This window comes from Carcharhinus amblyrhynchos, chromosome 9, assembly GCF_965287045.1.
Source record: "Carcharhinus amblyrhynchos chromosome 9, sCarAmb.v2.hapA, whole genome shotgun sequence".
Classification (NCBI taxonomy): domain Eukaryota; kingdom Metazoa; phylum Chordata; class Chondrichthyes; order Carcharhiniformes; family Carcharhinidae; genus Carcharhinus; species Carcharhinus amblyrhynchos.
This window is the reverse complement of record NC_137332.1, coordinates 17,241,026-17,260,518: the sequence shown is the minus strand read 5'-3', so window position 1 is coordinate 17,260,518 and position 19,493 is coordinate 17,241,026. Positions and strand designations below refer to the sequence as shown.

The 19,493-nt window shown below is 46.3% G+C and overlaps 1 protein-coding gene across 2 annotated transcripts in view; it reads left to right on the top strand.

Annotated features, from left to right (window-relative positions):
• Positions 1-19,493, top strand: part of bcar3 (BCAR3 adaptor protein, NSP family member) — a 183,468-nt gene that overhangs the window by 94,229 nt on the left and 69,746 nt on the right. For both annotated transcript variants that reach the window (XM_080195243.1, XM_080195244.1), the window contains one exon: positions 12,287-12,326. In XM_080195243.1, coding sequence (XP_080051369.1) covers positions 12,287-12,326 — 40 coding nt within the window. The remainder of the gene's footprint in view (positions 1-12,286; positions 12,327-19,493) is intronic.

The window sequence follows — 19,493 nt, the reverse complement described above, 5'->3', positions numbered from 1 at the left end:
CCTTCACCACAGGCGCCAATACACACACACCCAGCGGGTAGGCCTCGCTTCCTTGACAGCTCTTCATTCCCCATCAGGAAGAAACCAGATCACATCCCATAAACTGCACCAATATGAAGTCGCGTCAGCGCAATCTCAATAAGTAAAGTTTATTTATCAGTGTGACAAGTAAGGCTAACATTAACATTGCAATGAAGTTACTGTGCAACTCCTCTACTCGCCACACACCGGCACCTGTTCGGGTTACACTGAAGGAGAATTTAGTGTGACCAATGCATCTAACCAGCATGTCTTTCGGACTGTGGGAGGAAACCCACGCAGACACAGGGAGAACATGCAAACTCCACACAGACAGTGACCAAAGCCAAGAATTGAACCCGGGTCTCTAGCGCTGTGAGGCAGCAGTGCTAAGCACTGTGCCGACCCTCGATCATCCCTGACGTGTTTCCAAGTTGTATCAGCGTGACCCACTGTACAATGCAAGTTCAAAATGGGTGGTGTGCTTTTTCCTTTGCATTTGTTGTGCCTGTAATAAGTTGTGTAAAGCTGTTTTTGTTCAAAGGGATATTTCTTGTTGGCAAAGTTGAATATTTAGTCTGATGAGCAGTAGGTGCTGATGTTATCGTGGGCCAGGAATGTTACTGTGAGTAATGGAATGAATTTTGGCTTCCCCGATAACCCACCGCTGTGATAGATAGATTAGCCTTTGAATACCTGGGGGGGTATGCGGAGGGCTGCTTTTCAAAGGCTCGCTCTGAAGTGTTCCACTTTCTTTTTAATTAGTGCGCTGATAGTGAACCATATCTGTTACCTGGATAATAGAAAGCTGTGTGTTACTTTAAAATGAATGCAGTCTGATAAGCAGGCTGCAGAATGTGGTGGCGTGGTATTGTACAATACAGAAAAGTTCACTAGTTTGGTCGCTGTGATGAGGGGTTTGTCCAATGATGACAGCTGAGTAAATTTGCCTATTTTGAAACAAGATTCTGATAAGGATTGGCAAAGGATTGACACCGAGAGGCTGTTTATGCTGGTTGGGGGATGTGGGACACGGGACGGATTTGCAGAATTTCACTAACTGTCCTAACACATCTCTTTAACCTGTGTTTAATGCTCTCTCCGCTCATATTGTCTGCACCTTTTTAAGATTTGATTACTTGCAAAGACTCGTATTCCAGTCATTATTTTGTAAATTGAGTTTGAGTCTTTATATGCCTTGTTTGTGAACAGAACTCCCACTTACCTGACGAAGGAGCATCGCTCCAAAAGCTAATGGATTGTGCTACCAAATAAACCTGTCGTACTTCAGTCTGGTGTTGTGAGACTTCTTACTGTGTTTATCCCAGTCCAATGCCGGCATCTCCACTTCATGACACGGAGGGGTACAGGGGTGTTGGGAAAAGGGGCCGATTATTTAGGGCTGAGATGAGAAGTTTCTTCAGTCCAGGGTGTTGTGGAGGCTGGGATATACAGACATTTGGTTTCTCAGGGGAGGCAATGGCCTAGCGGTATTGTCGCTAGACTATTCATCCAGAAACTCGGCTAATTTTTGGGGGACCCAAGTTCGAATCCCGCCACAGCAAGTGGTGAAATTTGAATTCAATAACAAAAAAAATCTGGAATTAAGAATCTACTGGTGACTGTGAAACCATTGTCGGGAAAAACCCATCTGGTTCACTAATGTCCTTTTAGGGAAGGAAATCTGCCATTCTTACCCGGTCTGGCCTACATGTGACTCCAGAGCCACAGCAACACGGTTGACTCTCAACTACCCTCAGGCAACTTGGGATGGGCGACTAATGTTGGTTCAACCAGCAACATCCATGTCCCACAAGTGAATTTAAAAAAAAGAACTAGATGGGGGGAAAATGGAGCTGAAGTTAAAGATCAGTTGTGGTTTGATTTGATTTATTATTATCACATGTAGTAACATACAGTGAAAAGATTTTTTTGCGCACTGTACAGACAAAGCATACTGTTCATAGAGAAAGAAAGGAGAGAGTTCAGAAGTATTGTGTTACAACCATAGTTAGGGTGTAGAGAAAGATCAGCTTAGTAAATATTGCATAGAGAGTTTAAAAGAGTTAGAACGAAGTTTTAGAAGTGTAGAACAAGAGTAAAGGATAGAATTAGAAGATGTGCTGGGTGCAGCTTGCAAGAAGTCACTCCAGCGCCATCTTGGAATTGCGATGATTATATTGAATGGCGGTGCAGGCTCGACAGGACACACGGAGTGGGATTTTCCGGCCATGCTCACCCCAAAATGGGAAAATCCCACCCGAGGTCCTGTCCGTGGTCCGCCCCTCGCCCACTACAATTTCTGTGGCGGAATGGGAAAATGCACCCCGTATTTATTGTGTCCTTGTGATCTTACCAACCGTTCAAACCTCGCGGTCGCTGCAAGTGAGGACAGAGAGTTTGCCGCTCGGCCAAATCTCCGTTCACTGAAGTGGGACCAGAAAACCTTGCCGGTGTGAACAGTCAGAAAATTCCACCCCTTGAGTACCTTGTTTTTGGCATTATTCAAATTTCTAGGCCAGTGAAACCATCCTCGGGTCTAAAATAGGAGATAATTCCTTCCGTGTGTGCAAAGTGAGAAAAGGAAAATCTGCTCTCAACTGTTCCACCTCAAATCCTGAAATCCAGTTACTGACCGGAAGCGTAGATTGTGTTGTCTACCACAAACAACAAAAGAGGCAGTGGTGCAAGGGGAAGAAGGTAGTGTAGTGGTATTGTCACTGGACCAGTAATCCAGAGCAAGTCCTGAGGTCCTGGGTTCAAATCCTGCCACAGCAGATGGTGAAATTTGAATTCAATAAAATCTGGAATTACAAGCCTAATGGTGACCATGGAACATTGTCAATTGTTGTTTAAAAACTCATCTGGTTCACCACTGTCCTTTTGGGAAAGGAAATCTACACCTGGTCTGGCCTACATATAACTCTGGATCCACAGCAAAATGGTTTTCTCTTACATGCCCTCTGAGAAGGCAGTTAGGGACAAGTAATAAAGGCTGGCCCTGTCAGTCATGCTCATATCCCATTAAAAAAAGAAAATGTTGACTTTGACTGGTGGTCATAAAGCTCTGTTGCTGGTTGCATTAACTGGTATCAGAAATTGGGGTTGGTTTGCCAAAATGTTCATAAGATATAGGAGCAGAATTAGGCCATTCTGCCCATCGAATCTGCTCTGCCATTCGACCATGGCTGATATGCTCCTCATCCCCATTTTCCTGCCTTCTCCCCATAACCCTTCAACCCATTACCAATTATAAATCTGTCTAACTCCTCCTCAGATTTACTCACCGTCTCAACATCCAGCACACTTTGGGATAGCAAATTCCACAGATTCACAATCCTTTGGGAGAAGTAGTTTCTCCTCAACTCTGTTTTAAATTTGCTACCCCTTATCCTGAGGCTAGACATCTCATCCTAGAATGCCCCACAACAGGAAGCATCTGCTCCATGTCTACTTTATCCGTAAATGTTATCATCTTGTACACCTCAATTTGATCTCCCCTCATTCTTCTAAGTTCCAGAGAGTATAGACCTAAACTGTTCAATTCTCCTTATATATGATAAACTCCTCTTCTCTGGAATCAATCTAGTGAACCTCCTCTGAACTGCCTCCAATGCCACTACATCCTTCCTCAAATACAGGGACCAAAACTGCACACAGTACTCCAGGTGTGGCCTCACCAGTGCCTTATATATTTGCAACAATATGTAATAGCAGTGATAAGAAATTTATCTTGTATGTATTTTAAAGCTGAATACTATCAAAGCGCTTAGGAGTGAGATAGTAGCCTCGGGGAACAGGGAGACAGTAGCAGAGGTGAAGAGTTCAGTACCCAGTGCCAGTCAACCTCAACCCCATTGACGTTGGGAGGAATTGCGGGAGAGTTAACCCAGGGTCGGTGTTCTTCATGAATGGCATCAGTGGCCTGGGAGCAAATGAGCGACAAGTGCTGCATGTCCTGATCAACCAGGGCATATAGAAGGCCACGTGGGGAAAAGAGAGACCAAGGCAAACTGGTTTTCAGAGACCGGCTGAAGGCAGGGTCTTGCGGTGGGTTCACACCCTTACGAATCTGTCAAAATAAGCTCTTGATTCTTTCATAAATCTAAGCCCTGGGAACCACAGTCTATATACTGACAACATTAGCAGAGGAATCTTATAATGCTTCACTTGTTTTCACACAACCTTTAATCAGGGCTTTTTGAACATTGAAACAGTGACGACTATAATGTTACAACTCTGAGGTTAATCCCCTTTTTCTGAAACCACACCAAATTCCCCAAAAAGGACCACCCCGCTTCACAATCTGCTAAAAGTGTTTGGGAAGGTGTTAACTGTTCTTCATTAATATTTAGATGTTCATTGACAAAAATATCTGACACTCACTGAGTGAATAATTAACAAGTTATTTATTTAACCAACCGGGAACTTTAACTAAACACGTAACATATCAATTAAAGTAAGGTTCTATCGGAATGCTGTTCAAATAAATACAAGGACTATTCATTGCCAATAATAATAATAAGTTAGTCACTATCAAAAAATATACATACAGGTTTTGTGGTTTTAGAAAGACCTGTGGTGATTCTGGCAAATCCGCTGTCTGTAAGCTCTCTCTGATTTGGTATCTTTTGGTTAGATAGATGGGGAGCTCTCTCAAGAGATTTTTTAGCTAGCAGGGAGTAGCTCTTACCCTCTTCAGGTGTCAAGGGGTGGCAACCCTTCAGTTGAACTTAACACCAAGCCAAAGGGTTGGTGTTGTACAATGATACACAGCCAATAGGGCAGGTGACGTACAACTTGCTCTATAGGATTTAAGAATGCCTTAAAGGAAGGGAGCAAGCTGGAAAGTGGTGGGATGGAATTCCAGAACTTAACAGTTTACACAGCTGAAGGCTGCCAATGGTGGGGTGAGGATATCAGTGCTCAAATGATCTAAACAGAAGAAACATGGAGGTTGCAGAGAATTGTAGGTCTGGAAGATCTTACATAAAAAGAGGCGGGGGGGGGGTGGACAGCCATGGAGGGAAATTTAAAAATTGAGTGAATGGACTGGAAGCCAATGCAGGGCAGCAAGGACAGGGTAATTAGTTAATTGGACCAGCAGAACGCAATGTGTCTTTTTAAAACATTCACTAAAATGGTAAGCGGAGTTTAATCTGGACAAACGCAAGACGATGCATTTTGGAGGGTCAGATTTAGGTGTGAATTATACTATAAATGACAGAACTTTAGGACTTGGAAGCTTTGGAGAGAATACAAAGAAGGTTCACCAGAATGTTGCCTGGTCTCAAGGGTGTTGGCTATGAGGAGAGGTTGGATAAGCCAAGATTGTTTAGACTGGAAAGACTGAGGCTGAGGGGAAACCTGATAGAGTCAAAGGCTTTTTTCCCAGGGTTGACGTGTCAATTATACAGGGGCACAGGTTCAAGGTGAGAGGGGGAAAGTTTAAGGGAGATGTGCAGGGGGGAGTTTTTAATACAGCGAGTGGTGGGTGCCTAGAAAGTGCTGCCAGAGGAGGTGGTGGAAGCAAGTACATTAACAACACTTAAGAGATATCTGGATGGGTACATGAATAGCAAGGGAAGAGCAGGATACAGACTGAGTAAGGGACAGAAGGTGTTTTCTTTAGTTAGGGCACCATGATCGGCATGGGCTTGGAGGGCTGAAGGGCCTGTTCCTGTGCCGCACTGTTCTTTATTTCTCTTTGTACTGTGTCTTTCGGACTGTGGGAGGAAGCCAGAGCACCCGGAGGAAACCCATGCAGACACGGGGAGAACGTGCAAACTCTATGCAGGCAATGACCCAAGCCGGAATTGAACCCGGGTCCCTGGCACTGTGAGGCAGCAGTGCTAACCGTTGTGCCACCATGCCACCACTATTTGCATAAGCCTACATATTAAAAACATCAAGGGGTACGGGGTTAGTGTTGGAAAATGATGTTGAAGTAGATCAGCCATTGTCTCATTGAATGGTGAAGCAATGAAGTTACTGTGAAATTTCCCTAGCTGCCACACTCCAGCGCCTGTTTGGGTACACTGAGGGAGAATTTAGCATGGCCAATGCAACTAACCAGCACGTGTTTCAGACTCTGGGAGGAAACTGGAGCACCCGGGGGAAACCCACACAGACACAGGGAGAAGGTACAAACTTCACACGGGCAGTGACCCAAGCCCGGAATTGAACCCAGGTCCCGGGTGCTGTGGAGCAGCAGTGCTAACCGGTGTGCCACCATGCTGAGTGATGGCGAAGGAACAGCAATAAAGTTCTAAATCAGGAGTTTTGAGTGGGAACTATATTGTTCCTTCATTGTTGCTGGGGTCAAAATCCTGGATTCCCTCCCTACCAGCACCGTGGGTGTGACCAGGGGTGTTCAGATCTGCCTTGCTAATTGATATGCTGAAGCTTCCCAGAGAAAGAGAGGAAATTTCAGAAACCCCAGAATGATAGTCAAACAGGAAACATGAATAGCCTTGTCTTAAAGTCTGTAAATGATGCATGAGTGTAAATGCTTTATCACTGGCCACAAAACCAATTTACAATAAGCCTGGTGACATAAAGTCCACCCTTCTGAGTAAGCAATATTTAAATAACTTGCTGTTACAATCTTATCTACAGCCCATTAAATGACTTGGATCTTTCTCCATCTTTGATCTATTTCCTTTCTGATATCGTGTACCATGTCTGATAGTTCCAATTCTGCAGGCGTATTTATACGCTTGTTAGACTACACTTAAAGACTGGTTTGACTGTCGTTTCACTGACTATTTCCCATAAGTACAGTGTAATATTGCTGATGTCAGCCAACACTACTTGGCCACTGACCTCAAGAAACCACCTAACATTCATAGGATCCCCACGGTGTAGCAGGAGGCCATTTGGCCCATCGGTTCTCAACTGCCCCCTGAAATAGCCTAGCAAGCCACTCAGTTCAAGGATAAGCTTAAGTTTTAAAGTTTATTTATTTGTGTCACAAGTAGGCTTACATCAACGCTGCACTGAAGTTACTGTGCAAATCCTGACCGAGCATCTTACCCAGGCTCCCCACCTATCCCTGAAACCCCTTGCATTTACCCCATTAATCCCTCTAACCTGCACATCTTGGGGCACTAAGGGGCAATTTTTTGCCTGGCCAATCCACCTAACCTGCACGTCTTTGGGAGGAAACTGGAGCACCCGGAGGAAACCCAGGGAGAGCACGCAGTCTCCGCACAGTCACCCAAGCCGGGAATCGAACCCAGGTCCATGAGGTGGCTGCGCCAACCACTGTGGCGCATTTAATTAGAGATGGACAACAAAAGCTGGCCTTGTCAACGATGCCCACGTTCCATGGGAAGATTTTAAAAAGCTTCTGCGCAGATTTAAAAAAAAAAAGCAAAATCTCTTTTTTTTTTGTTTCTTTTTATTTATTCGTTCATGGGATGTCGTGATGCCTGTGAATAAATGAGAGTTCCCAAGGGCTCGGTGCCATCCTTGTTTGGAGTTAAATAGGACTTGCTGCTGGAAATAAACCTGCATCAGGCCTAATTAATGGCAGTTACATTGGCCAACTGGGCAAAGGCTCAGCCACTGTAGCACTGAGCCATCTGAAGAATGGAACGTTGTTCTGGAAAGGGAATCGTAGAATCCTTCCATTCAGCCCATCGAGTCTGTACCGACCACAATCCCACCCAGGCCCGAATCCTGTAACCCTACACATCTACCCTGCTAATCCTCCTGATACTAAGAGGGTAATTTAGCATGCCCAATCCCCCTAGCCCCACACATCTTTGGACACATCCCCCCCCAGAGCAAACCCACACAGATCCACAGGGAAAACATGCAGAATCCACGCAGAAGGTGACCCAAACCGGGAACTGAACCCGGGTCTGTGGCGCCGGACCCGGAAAATCTGGATTCTCGATTCCAGGTTTTCTTTTCCTGAATTCAAATTCCACCATCTGCCGTGGTGGGATTCGAACCGGGGCCCCCAGAACATTAGCTGAGTTTCTGGATTCATACTCTAGCGATTATACCGCCAGGCCATACTGTGGATTCTGGAATCTGAAGCCACAGGAAAAAGCTGAAGAAACTCAGCAGGTCTGACAGCGTCTGTGGAGAGAGAATAGAGCCAACGTTTCCAGTCTGGATGACCCTTCATCAGAGCTGAAAAACAGAAAACACAGTTCCAGCAAAGGGTCAACCAGACTCAATGTTGGCTCTATTCTCCCTCCACAGATATTATCAGAGCCACTGAGTTTCTCCACCATTTAATGTTTTTATTATTATTAGAACAGTGTCTGTTTTCACCCTTCCACTAAAATAGCTCCCAGTACCTTGTGTTTTTCCTCACAATATTTGTTTTGTCAACCGCATGTGAATCTGTTCTGTATTCTCTCTCTCACCCTTGTTCTCACTCTCTCTTTCGCTCTCTCTTTCGCTCTCTCTTTCGCTCTCTCTTTCGCTCTCTCTTTCGCTCTCTCTTTCGCTCTCTCTTTCGCTCTCTCGCTTGCCCTCGCGCTCGCTCTTTCCATGGACTTTAATACACTTCATAGTTGGTTTTAAACTTCACGAAAGAATTTGAACCGCATCATGCAGAATAATGCTATAACCTAATCCTGATATTCGAAAATAAATTTCCCATGTTATTAGCCAGAGGAAAAAAACATTTTATCTCATGCAATCAGCATTCACGCTTTGCCAACTGGCGATTGTCCAAAGCAATCTCTGAGGATGTGATTGGGAGACGAGCTATTTCTGAGTACGCGGATAATGACTGGGACTTGGGTTTGTGAATGTGTATTTGTGTGGGAGATGAATTGTGTGTGTGTGTGTGTGTGTCTGAAACTGATTGCAATGCTGTATGTGGCAGCATTATCTGTGCTGTCGACATGAAGTGGAACGCAGACTTTGGACGTAATGCTGAGGTGAGGAGAGATTTCTTCACCCAGAGGGTGGTGAATGTGTGGAATTCACCACCACAGGAAACAGCTGAGGCCAAAACATTGTCTGATTTCAAGAAGAAATTAGATATAGCTCTTGGGGGCTAAAGGGATCAAGGGATACAGGGGGGCGGAGGGGGGTGGGATCAGGACATTGAATTCAATGATCAGCCATGATCATAATGAGCGGAGGAGCAGGCTCGAAGGGCCAAATGGTCTACTCCTGCTTCTAGTTTCCATCACCTCGCAGTTCATTTCTTTCATTGTTAATTAAATTATTTGAAGAGGATTTAAAAAAAAAAGCAGGGAGAGACACAGTTCCATTTCAAGCACCTCTTTATGTGGCATCTTCCTTTTAATTGACTGTGGGCAGCACGGTGGCACAGTGGTTTAGCACTGCTGCCTCACCGTGCCAGGGTTCGACTCCAGCCTTGGGCCACTGTCTGTGGGGGAGTCTGCGTACTCTCCCGGTGTCTGCGTGGATTTCCTCCGGGTGCTCCGGTTTCCTCTGAAGATGTGCAGGTTATGGGGGTTGGTGGTACATTCTTGGGTTTACGGGGATAGGGCCTGGGTAAGATGATCCATCAGAGGGTCGGTGCAGACCTGATGGGCCGAATGGCCTCTTTCTGCATTGTGCGATGTATGATTGGAATGGTATCAGCATTGTAGCAAATACTGTAAGCTCAGCCGCATTAGATAAGCAGGGAGATGTGTGTTGTTCTCTGTTGGAACAACTGTAGGAATCTGCACTTGGTCTCTGTGCTCCTGGGACAGGCAGAAGAGTTCACCCAATGCATCTCTTGGGAAAGTGATGGCCTAGTGGTATTATTGCTAGACTATTAATCCAGAAACTCAACTAATGTTCCGGGGACCCCGATTCGAATCCTGCCACGACAGATGGTGGAATTTGAATTGGATTAAAATTATCTGGAATTATGAATCTACTGATGACTGTGAAACCATTGCCTGTTGTCGGAAAAAACGTGTCTGATTCACTAATAAACTTAAGGGAAGGAAATCTGCTGTCCTTATTTGGTCTGGCCTACATGTGACTACAGAACCACAGCAATGTGCTTGTGCTATTTCACACTGCTGGTGTAGATGAGGAATTCCAGTTTTGAAAGTAGATTGGGGAAGTTCGGGTTGACTGTTTACCCTGGAGGCCGAGGGGAGATTTGATAAAGATGCTCAAAATTATGAGAGGTCTGGACAGAGCAGACCACTCATGAAAGGATCGAGGGCACAGATTTTAAGTAGTTGGTAAAAATAGCTTGGGCCCTGAGGTCTGCCCATGCTAAATATTCGGTGAATTCATGGAGGGTGTACGGGCAAAGGATGGAGGGTGGGTGGCATGGGTTGGCATGAGTTGGCACTAAATTGGGATGGGACTATGGGGTGAGTAAGACACATTGGCATGGTGGGTTTGAGGATCCATGGGGGGGGGGGAGTGGGTGAGGGGAAAAGGTGGAGATTGAGGGGCCATGAGGGAAACGGTGGTGTGGCATGGTTGGGGCATGGGGAGTGTGTTTGGGATAGGGCCGGTTGAGGGGGTGTGAAGGATAAGGGTTGGAGAGCTGTTTTTTTTTTTGTTTTGTTCTTTACCACAATGTCAGGGCACCAAGGTGGGCATTTCGCCCAGCCCATCCTCACACCCGGCAGTCCCTGCACCGCCTCCAGGCTGTTTCCAGGGGCGGCAGGCCCAACTCCCATCAAACCCAATCCCACCAGAACAAGAATCCAAACTTCCGCCTTTTCCTGGGTCGAGTTTGCGGAGCCTGGGATTCTGGAGCGAAGGTTCAGGCCTATAAACCTGGGATTCTGGAGCGAAGGTTCAGGCCTATAAACCTGGGATTCTGGAGCGAAGGTTCAGGCCTATAAACCTGGGATTCTGGAGCGAAGGTTCAGGCCGATAAGCTTGTTTGTAAGATTTTCTGTTATCAATAAAACTTTAAACATACTTTCAAATGAAATCAGTTATGATTTTTCTATAAATATGGAACAACGTGAATTATTTATGAACACATTTACAGAGGCCTCCCTATTTTAATATGCTAATTTTATGTATCTAATTCTGAAGAAGTATTTCTGATTTTTTTTAAATACTTCATCTTTTAATATATTCCTATATGTTTTAATATATTCCAATATATTTTAAAATATTCAAAAATCTTAATATATTTTAATATTTGTTTAATAAGTTTTAATATGATTTAATATATTCCAGTAGTTTTAGTATATTTCATTATATTATGTTTAAATTATGTTTAATTATATCCTCATACCTTTTAATATTTTCCAATACGATATCCTAATACCTTTTAATACATTCCAGTATATTTTAGCGTGTTTTAATATTCCATTTTTAAAAAATATATTCCAGTATGTCTTAGTACAACCCTCGCTATCTCTGTAACTTCCTCCATCCCCTACAACCCTCCCTGTCTCCGCAACCTCCTCCAGCCCTTATAACCGTCCCTATCTTTGTAACCTCCTCCGGCCCCTACGACCCTCTCTATCTTTGTAACTTCCTCCAGCCCTTACAACCCTCCCTATCTCTGTAACATCCTCCGGCCCCTACAACCTCCCTATCTGCATTATCTCTTCCAACCCCTACAACCCTCCTTATCTCTGTAATATCCTCTGGCCTTTACAAACCTCCCAATCTCTGTAATCTCTTCCAGCCCCTTCAACCCTCCCTATCTCTGTAACCTCCTCCAGCCACTACAATCCTCACTATCTCTGTAATCGCCCCCAGCCCCTACAACCCTCACTATCTCTGTAACCTCTTCCAGCCCTAACATTCCTCCCTATCTCTGTAGCCTCCTCTGGCTTTTACAATCCTTCCTACCTCTGTAACATCCTCCAGTCTCTACAACCCTCTCTATCTATGTTTTAAAATGTTCTTTTTTAATATATTCTAATATGTTTTAAATAATCTAATGTCTTTTAATAAATCCAATATGTTTTAATATTTTCCCAGTATGTTTTAGTATGTTCCAAAGTATTTTAAGAGACCATTGTATGTGTATGCTTGTATCTTGCAAGATCACTGTGCCTTTGGGTCAATGTTTTACATGGACATTGAATCTTTTGTATGTCTAAGCACACTGTTCAATATATTTTGAGGCCAAAGGACAAAAAAGTGTAGGTTCCTGTTTATGTTTTGCATGTTTGGATTGCACAGGGCCTGTGGGAGGGCTTAGATAGGAAGCCAGTGGAAATCTGAATTTGAAGATGGGGGCTGGGAACTGCAATAATTTCGCTTTCAAAAACAGCTGTACAATCTGTATGTTTTTTAAACAATAATCCTCAGTGAATATCACCAACACTTCTTATCTCATCAACAGGGACGTGGATGCTACGGACTTTTCCCTTGAGTATGTCAAGGTATGTTACCTGTTTCCAAATACCATGTGTGGAGTGTTGAGATTGATAATACTGCGCTGTGTTGATTTGTGACTTGTCTTGTTGACTCGTGGTCAAGTGCTCTCTTCATCCTTTAGAGAGTGCAGTGCTCTCTGGGGGTTTAATTCCCAACAGGAGACAACGATCAAGGCATTCGTGCTGGGGTTGGTGCAGGGGTGCCCAGACTTTAGTGACTTGGGATCTACTTTTTCAATGGTCATCCTAACACGATCGACCAGTGCAATCGTCCCACTCACCCTCCACAGGGTCACGTTGCACAATGTAGGACTTATTCTGCTTGTCTATGGATAAAATAAAAATATACCAAGAACGTTCTTGCACACTATTATTGCAAAGTATTGCATAATAGGGATTAATGCTCCTGCAGGAGAGTATTAATACTCCTACAGGGGAGTATTAATACTCCTGCAGGGGATTAAGCAGGTGGGTTTTTGCAACAAACTGGTTCTTTTGTGGTCACAGGTTCCAGAATTATAACTTGTTCAATTCACTGAATTTAAAATCTCCGACTGCACGATGGGGTTTAAACTTTGCATGATCTGGATCATGAATCCAGGAATCTGGCTTACAATTCCTGTGATGTAACACATGCTGCTGTAAGTTTAAGTTTTAAAGTTTATTTATTTATTTATTAGCAATGAAGTTACTGTGAAAATCCCCTAGCTGCCACACTCCGGCGCCTGTTCGGGTACACTGAGGGAGAATTTAGCACAGCCAATGCGTCTAACCAGCACCTCTCTCAGACTGTGGACGGAAACCAGAGCACCCGGAGGAAACCCACGCGGAGAGAATGTGCAGACTCCACCCAGAGAGTGACCCCGGGTCCCTGACACTGTGAGGCAGCAGTGTTAACCACTGTGTCACCGTGCCGCCCTAAGTGGCAAAGGTTCAGGGCTGTGTAATATTCAATTGCCAACCTGGTTAATATTTGACAGTACTCTAAAACAAAACCAGAAAATGCTGGATAATCTCAGCGGGTCTGACAGTATCTGTGTGGAGAGAGAATAGAGCCAACGTTTAGAGCCTGATGACCCTTCGTCAGAGCTGAAGACAAAGAAAATCATACCAGATTTATACTGGGGGGGAGGCTACAGTGGGACAAAGGGAATGTGAATGGTAATGATAAAGGCTGGGAATGGTGCTAAGAGCATCCACTAAGAATATTGTAAACATGTGCTAACTATTGTCGACACCCAGGAAGCATCTTTGGCAGCATTTTGTAGCTGCTATCACCAAAAACTGTATAACTGTAAGTATATAATTTATGTTGCATCTTATAAAGTTTACTCGTAACTTCACCCTGGCGAAAACACGCATCGCATGTGCACGATCCACGCGTGTGGTGTACAGAGAACACTCCATGCATGTGCTAGTTCTGCGCATGTGTCGAGTACACGCTGTGCGGAAACTGGTTCCTGATCAACTATGATTGACGTCTTGGGCTTCTCTTAAACAAGAGATTGTGTTAAACAGAGAAATTTACACAGCCAGGTTTAAAGCTTATTTATTAAAAGATGTTCATGCCACAAGTAGGCTTACGTTAACACTGCAGTGAAGTTGATGTGAAAATTCCCGAGCCACCACACTCCGGTTTGGAAACACTGAGGGAGAATTCAGCATGGCCAATGCGCCTGACCGGCGTGGCTTTCAGACTGTGGGAGGAAATCCGAGCACGCGGAGGAAACCCACGCAGACACGGGGAGCACATGCAGACTCCGCATAGACAGTGACCCAGTCCAGGAATCGAACCCAGGTCCCTGGTGCTGTGAGGCAGCAGTGCTAACCACTTGACTGTGGCCTTCAGTGCAGACAGAGCACTGTCCATTTAAAATGTCTGATCTGCCTGAATATTATCGCTGACTCTGGGCAGTGTCTGAGAAATGACCAAACAGATTTCTGTAACCAAGTCTACCTCCTATCCACCGGCCCAAGCTGTTCAACACGCAGCATCATCACAAAAACCGGATCCGGGATCCAGACATCATGGACATAGGAGCATCGCACTGGCCACAATGCGCTTGATCTCTCAAAGCATTTTCACTAAATCTTCCTCGAAAATTGATCTGCAGCCTTTTTAAAAAGCGTACTTGTGAAGCAGCTTCTATGGGAGGTTCATGCAGCGGTTAAACGCTGCTGTTCCAGACCAGATTAAACTGTTGGAAAGTCAGAGAAACAAGGGATGTTTTGTTGAGGTTTTGTGGAGCTCCATGAACTGGAAATAGGGCCACACTGGACAACTGCTCCTCCTCCCTCAGGCCCCAGAATGGTCACAGAGTGTGTGTGAGGAACAAAAACATCGAAACATCATAGACCGTACGATCCCTACAGTGCAGAAAGAGGCCATTCAGCCCATTGAGTCTGCACCAGCCACAATCCCACCCAGACACTATTCCCACAGCCCCACGTATTTACCCTGTTAGGGTCAATTTTAGCATGGCCAATCCACCTAAACCGCACGTCCTTGGACTGTGGGAGGAAACCGGAGCAAGCCCACGCAGACATGGGGAGAATGTGCAAACCCCCACACAGACAGCCACCCGAGGCCAGAATTGAACCCAGATCTCTCTTACTGTGAGGCAACAGTGCTAACCACTGTGCCAACCCCCCCATTGTGTCTCTGGCCCATGACGAAGGCACTGTTTTTAAAAAAAAAAGTCTCACAACACCAGGTTAAAGTCCCAACAGGTTCATTTGGCAGCACAAGCTTTTGGAGTGTCGCTCCTTCTTCAGGTGAGGCAGGGTCAGAGCCGGAGTCAGTGTGTGGGACGCTGCGGTATCAGTGCTGGGCTATAGACTGCCCTTCCTGACTGCGAGGGCTGACAAGCCAGAAACACATGGAACAAAGCTTCTCCTCTCAGCAGTCTGAAAAATCCCTCTAGTTACCCTCCACTGTGACCGCAACCACCCCCCCCTCCCCCACTCCACTTTTGATGTGAATAGCAGGAGAAAAATGAACACGAGCTTGAAAAGCATTGGTTTGTTTATGGTGATCAAATGCCTAAACGGCCAAACAATTACAGCACCAACTAAGGGAAGAAACAACATAAAAAGTGATTTCTGAGGCTGATTACATCATTCCTCCAAGTCTGGCCTCCCGCTCATTCCCCGTTTTTCTTTATTCCACTGGTGACTTTGAAGATTTAAACTCTGGAATTTCCTCTGTAAACCTCTCAGGCTTCTCTGCTTCACTTTCCTCATTCAGGCACTCCTCGCAACCGTGGGACTTTTAAATTCTGTTTAAAGGTGCTATTTAAATGCAGGTTGTTGTTGTTGAAGGCCGACAGTGGCTTCCATTGTTCTATTTTGGTACTTGATGCAAACTTCTGGAGAGAGTCTGGCTTTCAGAAGGCAGCGCACAGCAAGGCTCAGTTACCCCGAGCTGGACCAGCCTCTTACATAAAGAATCATACAGCACAGAAGGAGACCGTTCGGCCCATCAAGTCTGCACCCAACGCAATCCTAGCCAGCCCCTATCCCCATAACCCCAGGTATTTATCCTGTTAATCCCTGGTCACTAAGAGGCAATTAACATGGCCAATCCACCTAACCTGCACATCTTTGGACTGTGGGAGGAAACTGGAGCACCCGGAGGAAACCCACGCAGACGTGGGGAGAACGCGCAGACTCTACGCAGTGACCCAAGCCGGGAACCGAACCTGGCACTGTGAAGCAGTAGCGATAACCACTGTGTGCCACCATTGGCACATTCTACACAGCGGCCAAATCAGAATGTCATTGACATCGGCTACTGAAGGACAGGCAACTCGAGATTTGACTTTGATTTTGATTTATTATTGTCACATGTATTAATGTACAGTGAAAAGTATTGTTTCTTGAGCGATACGCAGACAAAACATACCGTTCATAGAGAAGGAAAGGAGAGAGTGTAGAATGTAGTGTTACACTCATAGCTAGGGTGTAGAGAAAGATCAACTTAATATGAGGTAGGCCCATTCAAAGGTTTGACAGCAGCAGGGAAGAAGCTGTTCTCGAGTCGGTACGTGACCTCAGACTTTTGTATCTTTTTCCCGACAGAAGAAGGTGGAAGAGAGAATGTGTGTTGGGTGCGTGGAATCCTTAATTATGCTGGTTACATTGCAGAGGGGAGGGAAGTGTAGACAGAATCAATGGACGGGAGGCTGGTGAGGATCCAGCTTCACACAGCTGCAGTAACCAGCGTCCCCACAGCTAAGAGAGCCATTCAAGGAAAGCCAGTAATTTGTTGCTGATGGTCGTTTACATGCAGGGGAGCAGGGTCAGCCACCGGGGATCTGCCCAGCGATTTAGAATCACAGAATCATTACAGTGCAGAATGAGGCCATTTGGCCCATTGAGCCTGCTATCCCAACCAGGTCTTAGGGTTGGAGCTTTACGAGATTTTTTTCCACAGTGTCCAGCTAGCGTGGAAACGGGCAAGTTGCTGATCCATTTTCTCGGGTGAGTCTTCACGCCCAATCCTATTCACTTAGGCTTTGAAAATATGGGCTAGACTGTTTCTAGCCACCAGAGGCAGTGGGCGGGGCCTAATTCACCAGACAGCTCAAGTCGGAGCCGCAAACTGCGCAGGAAACACGGGGGGGGGAAAAGAACGGCTCTGCTGACAGAACTCCCCAGCTAGATTCAGCCTCCCCCACGGACATCAGAGACCTCCCCCCTCCCTCTCTCCCCGACCCGTGGCACATGACCCTCTCTCTCCCCTGTCGTCATCATAGAGGCACAAACACCCCCCACCCCCCCCACCTTCCATCAGCACTCCTGTAAGTGCTGAGTTGGCTTCCCCTCCCTGGTAACAAGGCAAACGGCATTAAACTCGCTGGAGTGCTCTAACGGGTGAGTGACTCGCCCGAACCGCCTGCATCTGACTTTCCCTAACAAGGGAGAGCTCCATATAAATCCCCTATGATGGGCGGGTAGGCTGTGCAGGAAGAAATGGCCCCCGGGATAACAGCTCCCCGATCTTTGGGTACAGATCTGGCCAGGTTGCTGGAGACAAGATAGATACGCTCTTCAATCCTGCAGGATACCATCCCAGAGGAAGGGATGGAAACGCAGCCTGGGAGGCGGTGGCAGCATGTGTTAGTGCCAGGGCACTGGCCAGGAGAACCGGGAAGAAGTGCTGCAAAAAACTGACCGAACCCGGGCAGCAAGGGTGAGTGTTTAACCTCATCTAGTGTCATTGCCTCTAAACGACCCCCAGATCCCCCTACTCCCAGCACCCTGCATACCTTCAGCCCCTGACCCCCCCCCAAGCACCTCCCTTCTCCTCCCCAAAAGTGTCACAACCCTCTGAAGGCCACCCCCCGAGACCGTGTGGGACTCATGCCATCAGATTGGACCTGGCTCTTTCTATCTCAGTAAGAAGTCTCACAACACCAGGTTAAAGTCCAACTGGTTTACTGGCAGTAAATGCCACCAGCTTTCAGGGTTTGCCCCTTCATCAGATGAGTGGGAGAACTTTGAGAGCTTGCAGGAGATCCAGCGGGATATTGCTGAGAGACACCAGGCTCCGGGAGCTGCCCTTGAGAACATGGCCCAGTCTCAGAGAGCACTTGCTGCGACCATTGAGAGGTGACTCTCGACTCAGGTGGCCATCGCTGAGGGCTCGTCCACCATGGCTAGAACCCAGGTGGACTGGCAGTGCCAGGTGACGCTGGAGCTTCTGGAGGTCACTGCAGAATCCCATGGAGTGACCCAGGGGCCCACAGAAGCCACGAGGGAGGAGGAAGGGCTCGGGCCTGTGCCAAAGGCTTCCAGCCAGGAGACTCTGGCTGTGGCTACACCTCCCTGACACTGGGACAGTTCAGGGGCAGCAGGATGAAGAGGGTGTCCTGGAAACATTCCAGACGCCTGGAAGCCAGCCAAAGCCTTCAAGGTCCAGGCCCTCAAGAGGACACCCACCATGCATATCACAGGACACGGTAAGCAGCACTTCCACCTGGGGCGAATCCGAGAGGAGATGCTTTCCTAACCGATTCCAGCTGCAGTGAATAGGGTGGTTAAGGCAGGCTAGCTGGAAAGATAGGGAGCGAAACTTACCAATTACATTGTGATAAATGCGAATCGACATTCCACCTGTTTTTGGGCAGGTTCCTGATCACACCAGGTTATTTTTTTTGGTAAATGGGAATGGACACAAACGGGTGCCAATCCCGCTGGTCGCATCACTCCTGATTTTTACGACATTTTCCCCATTTGCAAAACTGGCACAATGAGGTGGTAAAATTTTGCCCTGTAACCCCACATATTTACCCTGCTAATCCCCTTAACACTAAGGGGCAAGTTTTTAAAGATTTATTTATTAGTGTCACAAGTAGGTTCACATTAACACTGCAATTAAGTTAGTTACTGGGAAAAAATCCCCTGGTTGCCACACTCTGGTGCCTGTTTGGGTAACACTGAGGGAGAATTTAACACGGCCAATCCACCTAACCAGCATGTCTTTCAGACTGTGGGAGGAAACCAGGGCAGGATAATTGATGGTAGTAAGGATTTATAATGGGGACTTCTGGAGGAAACCCACGCAGACACGGGGAGAATGTACAGACAGTGACCCAAGCCGGGAATTGAACCCGGGTTCCTGGCGCTGTGAGGCAGCAGTGCTAACCATTGTGCCACCCTCCTCTTTTTTTTTAAACTATGCCCTCGCCCTTCAACCCATTTCTCCCTCCTAGTCGGTGTCTAACTATTTAACCAGGGCGTAGTGGGGGACGTTGAGACACCTGCCTGGCTCCTGGCGTGCAGACAAGTTGTTGTAAGGCTGGAAATCCCTACTGCAAATCCCTAACCACCCTCAATTATCCTGCATTTACCGATCTCAAAGAATTTTGGGCGTAACTATCTCACGGGAGAATAAGCAAGGTTGAGGTTGAAATGGTGTGTAGAGTGTTTGATAACCATTCATTCCATCTGCCGGATTAACTCAGCGCAGTGTCACACTGTGATAGTTGGCACCCTCTGGTGGTAATGCCTAGCAGTGTCCTGCCTGATTTAAGGCTGTGTGTTGATGGATGGATTAATCTCCGTTGAGTGGGGTCAGGTTGTCAGAGACCCATTCTTCTGTGAAAAAAAAAATGTCCCTGTAACGGCAGCACTGTGCAGGCTGCTGAGGAAATAGGTCGTGGCAAACGT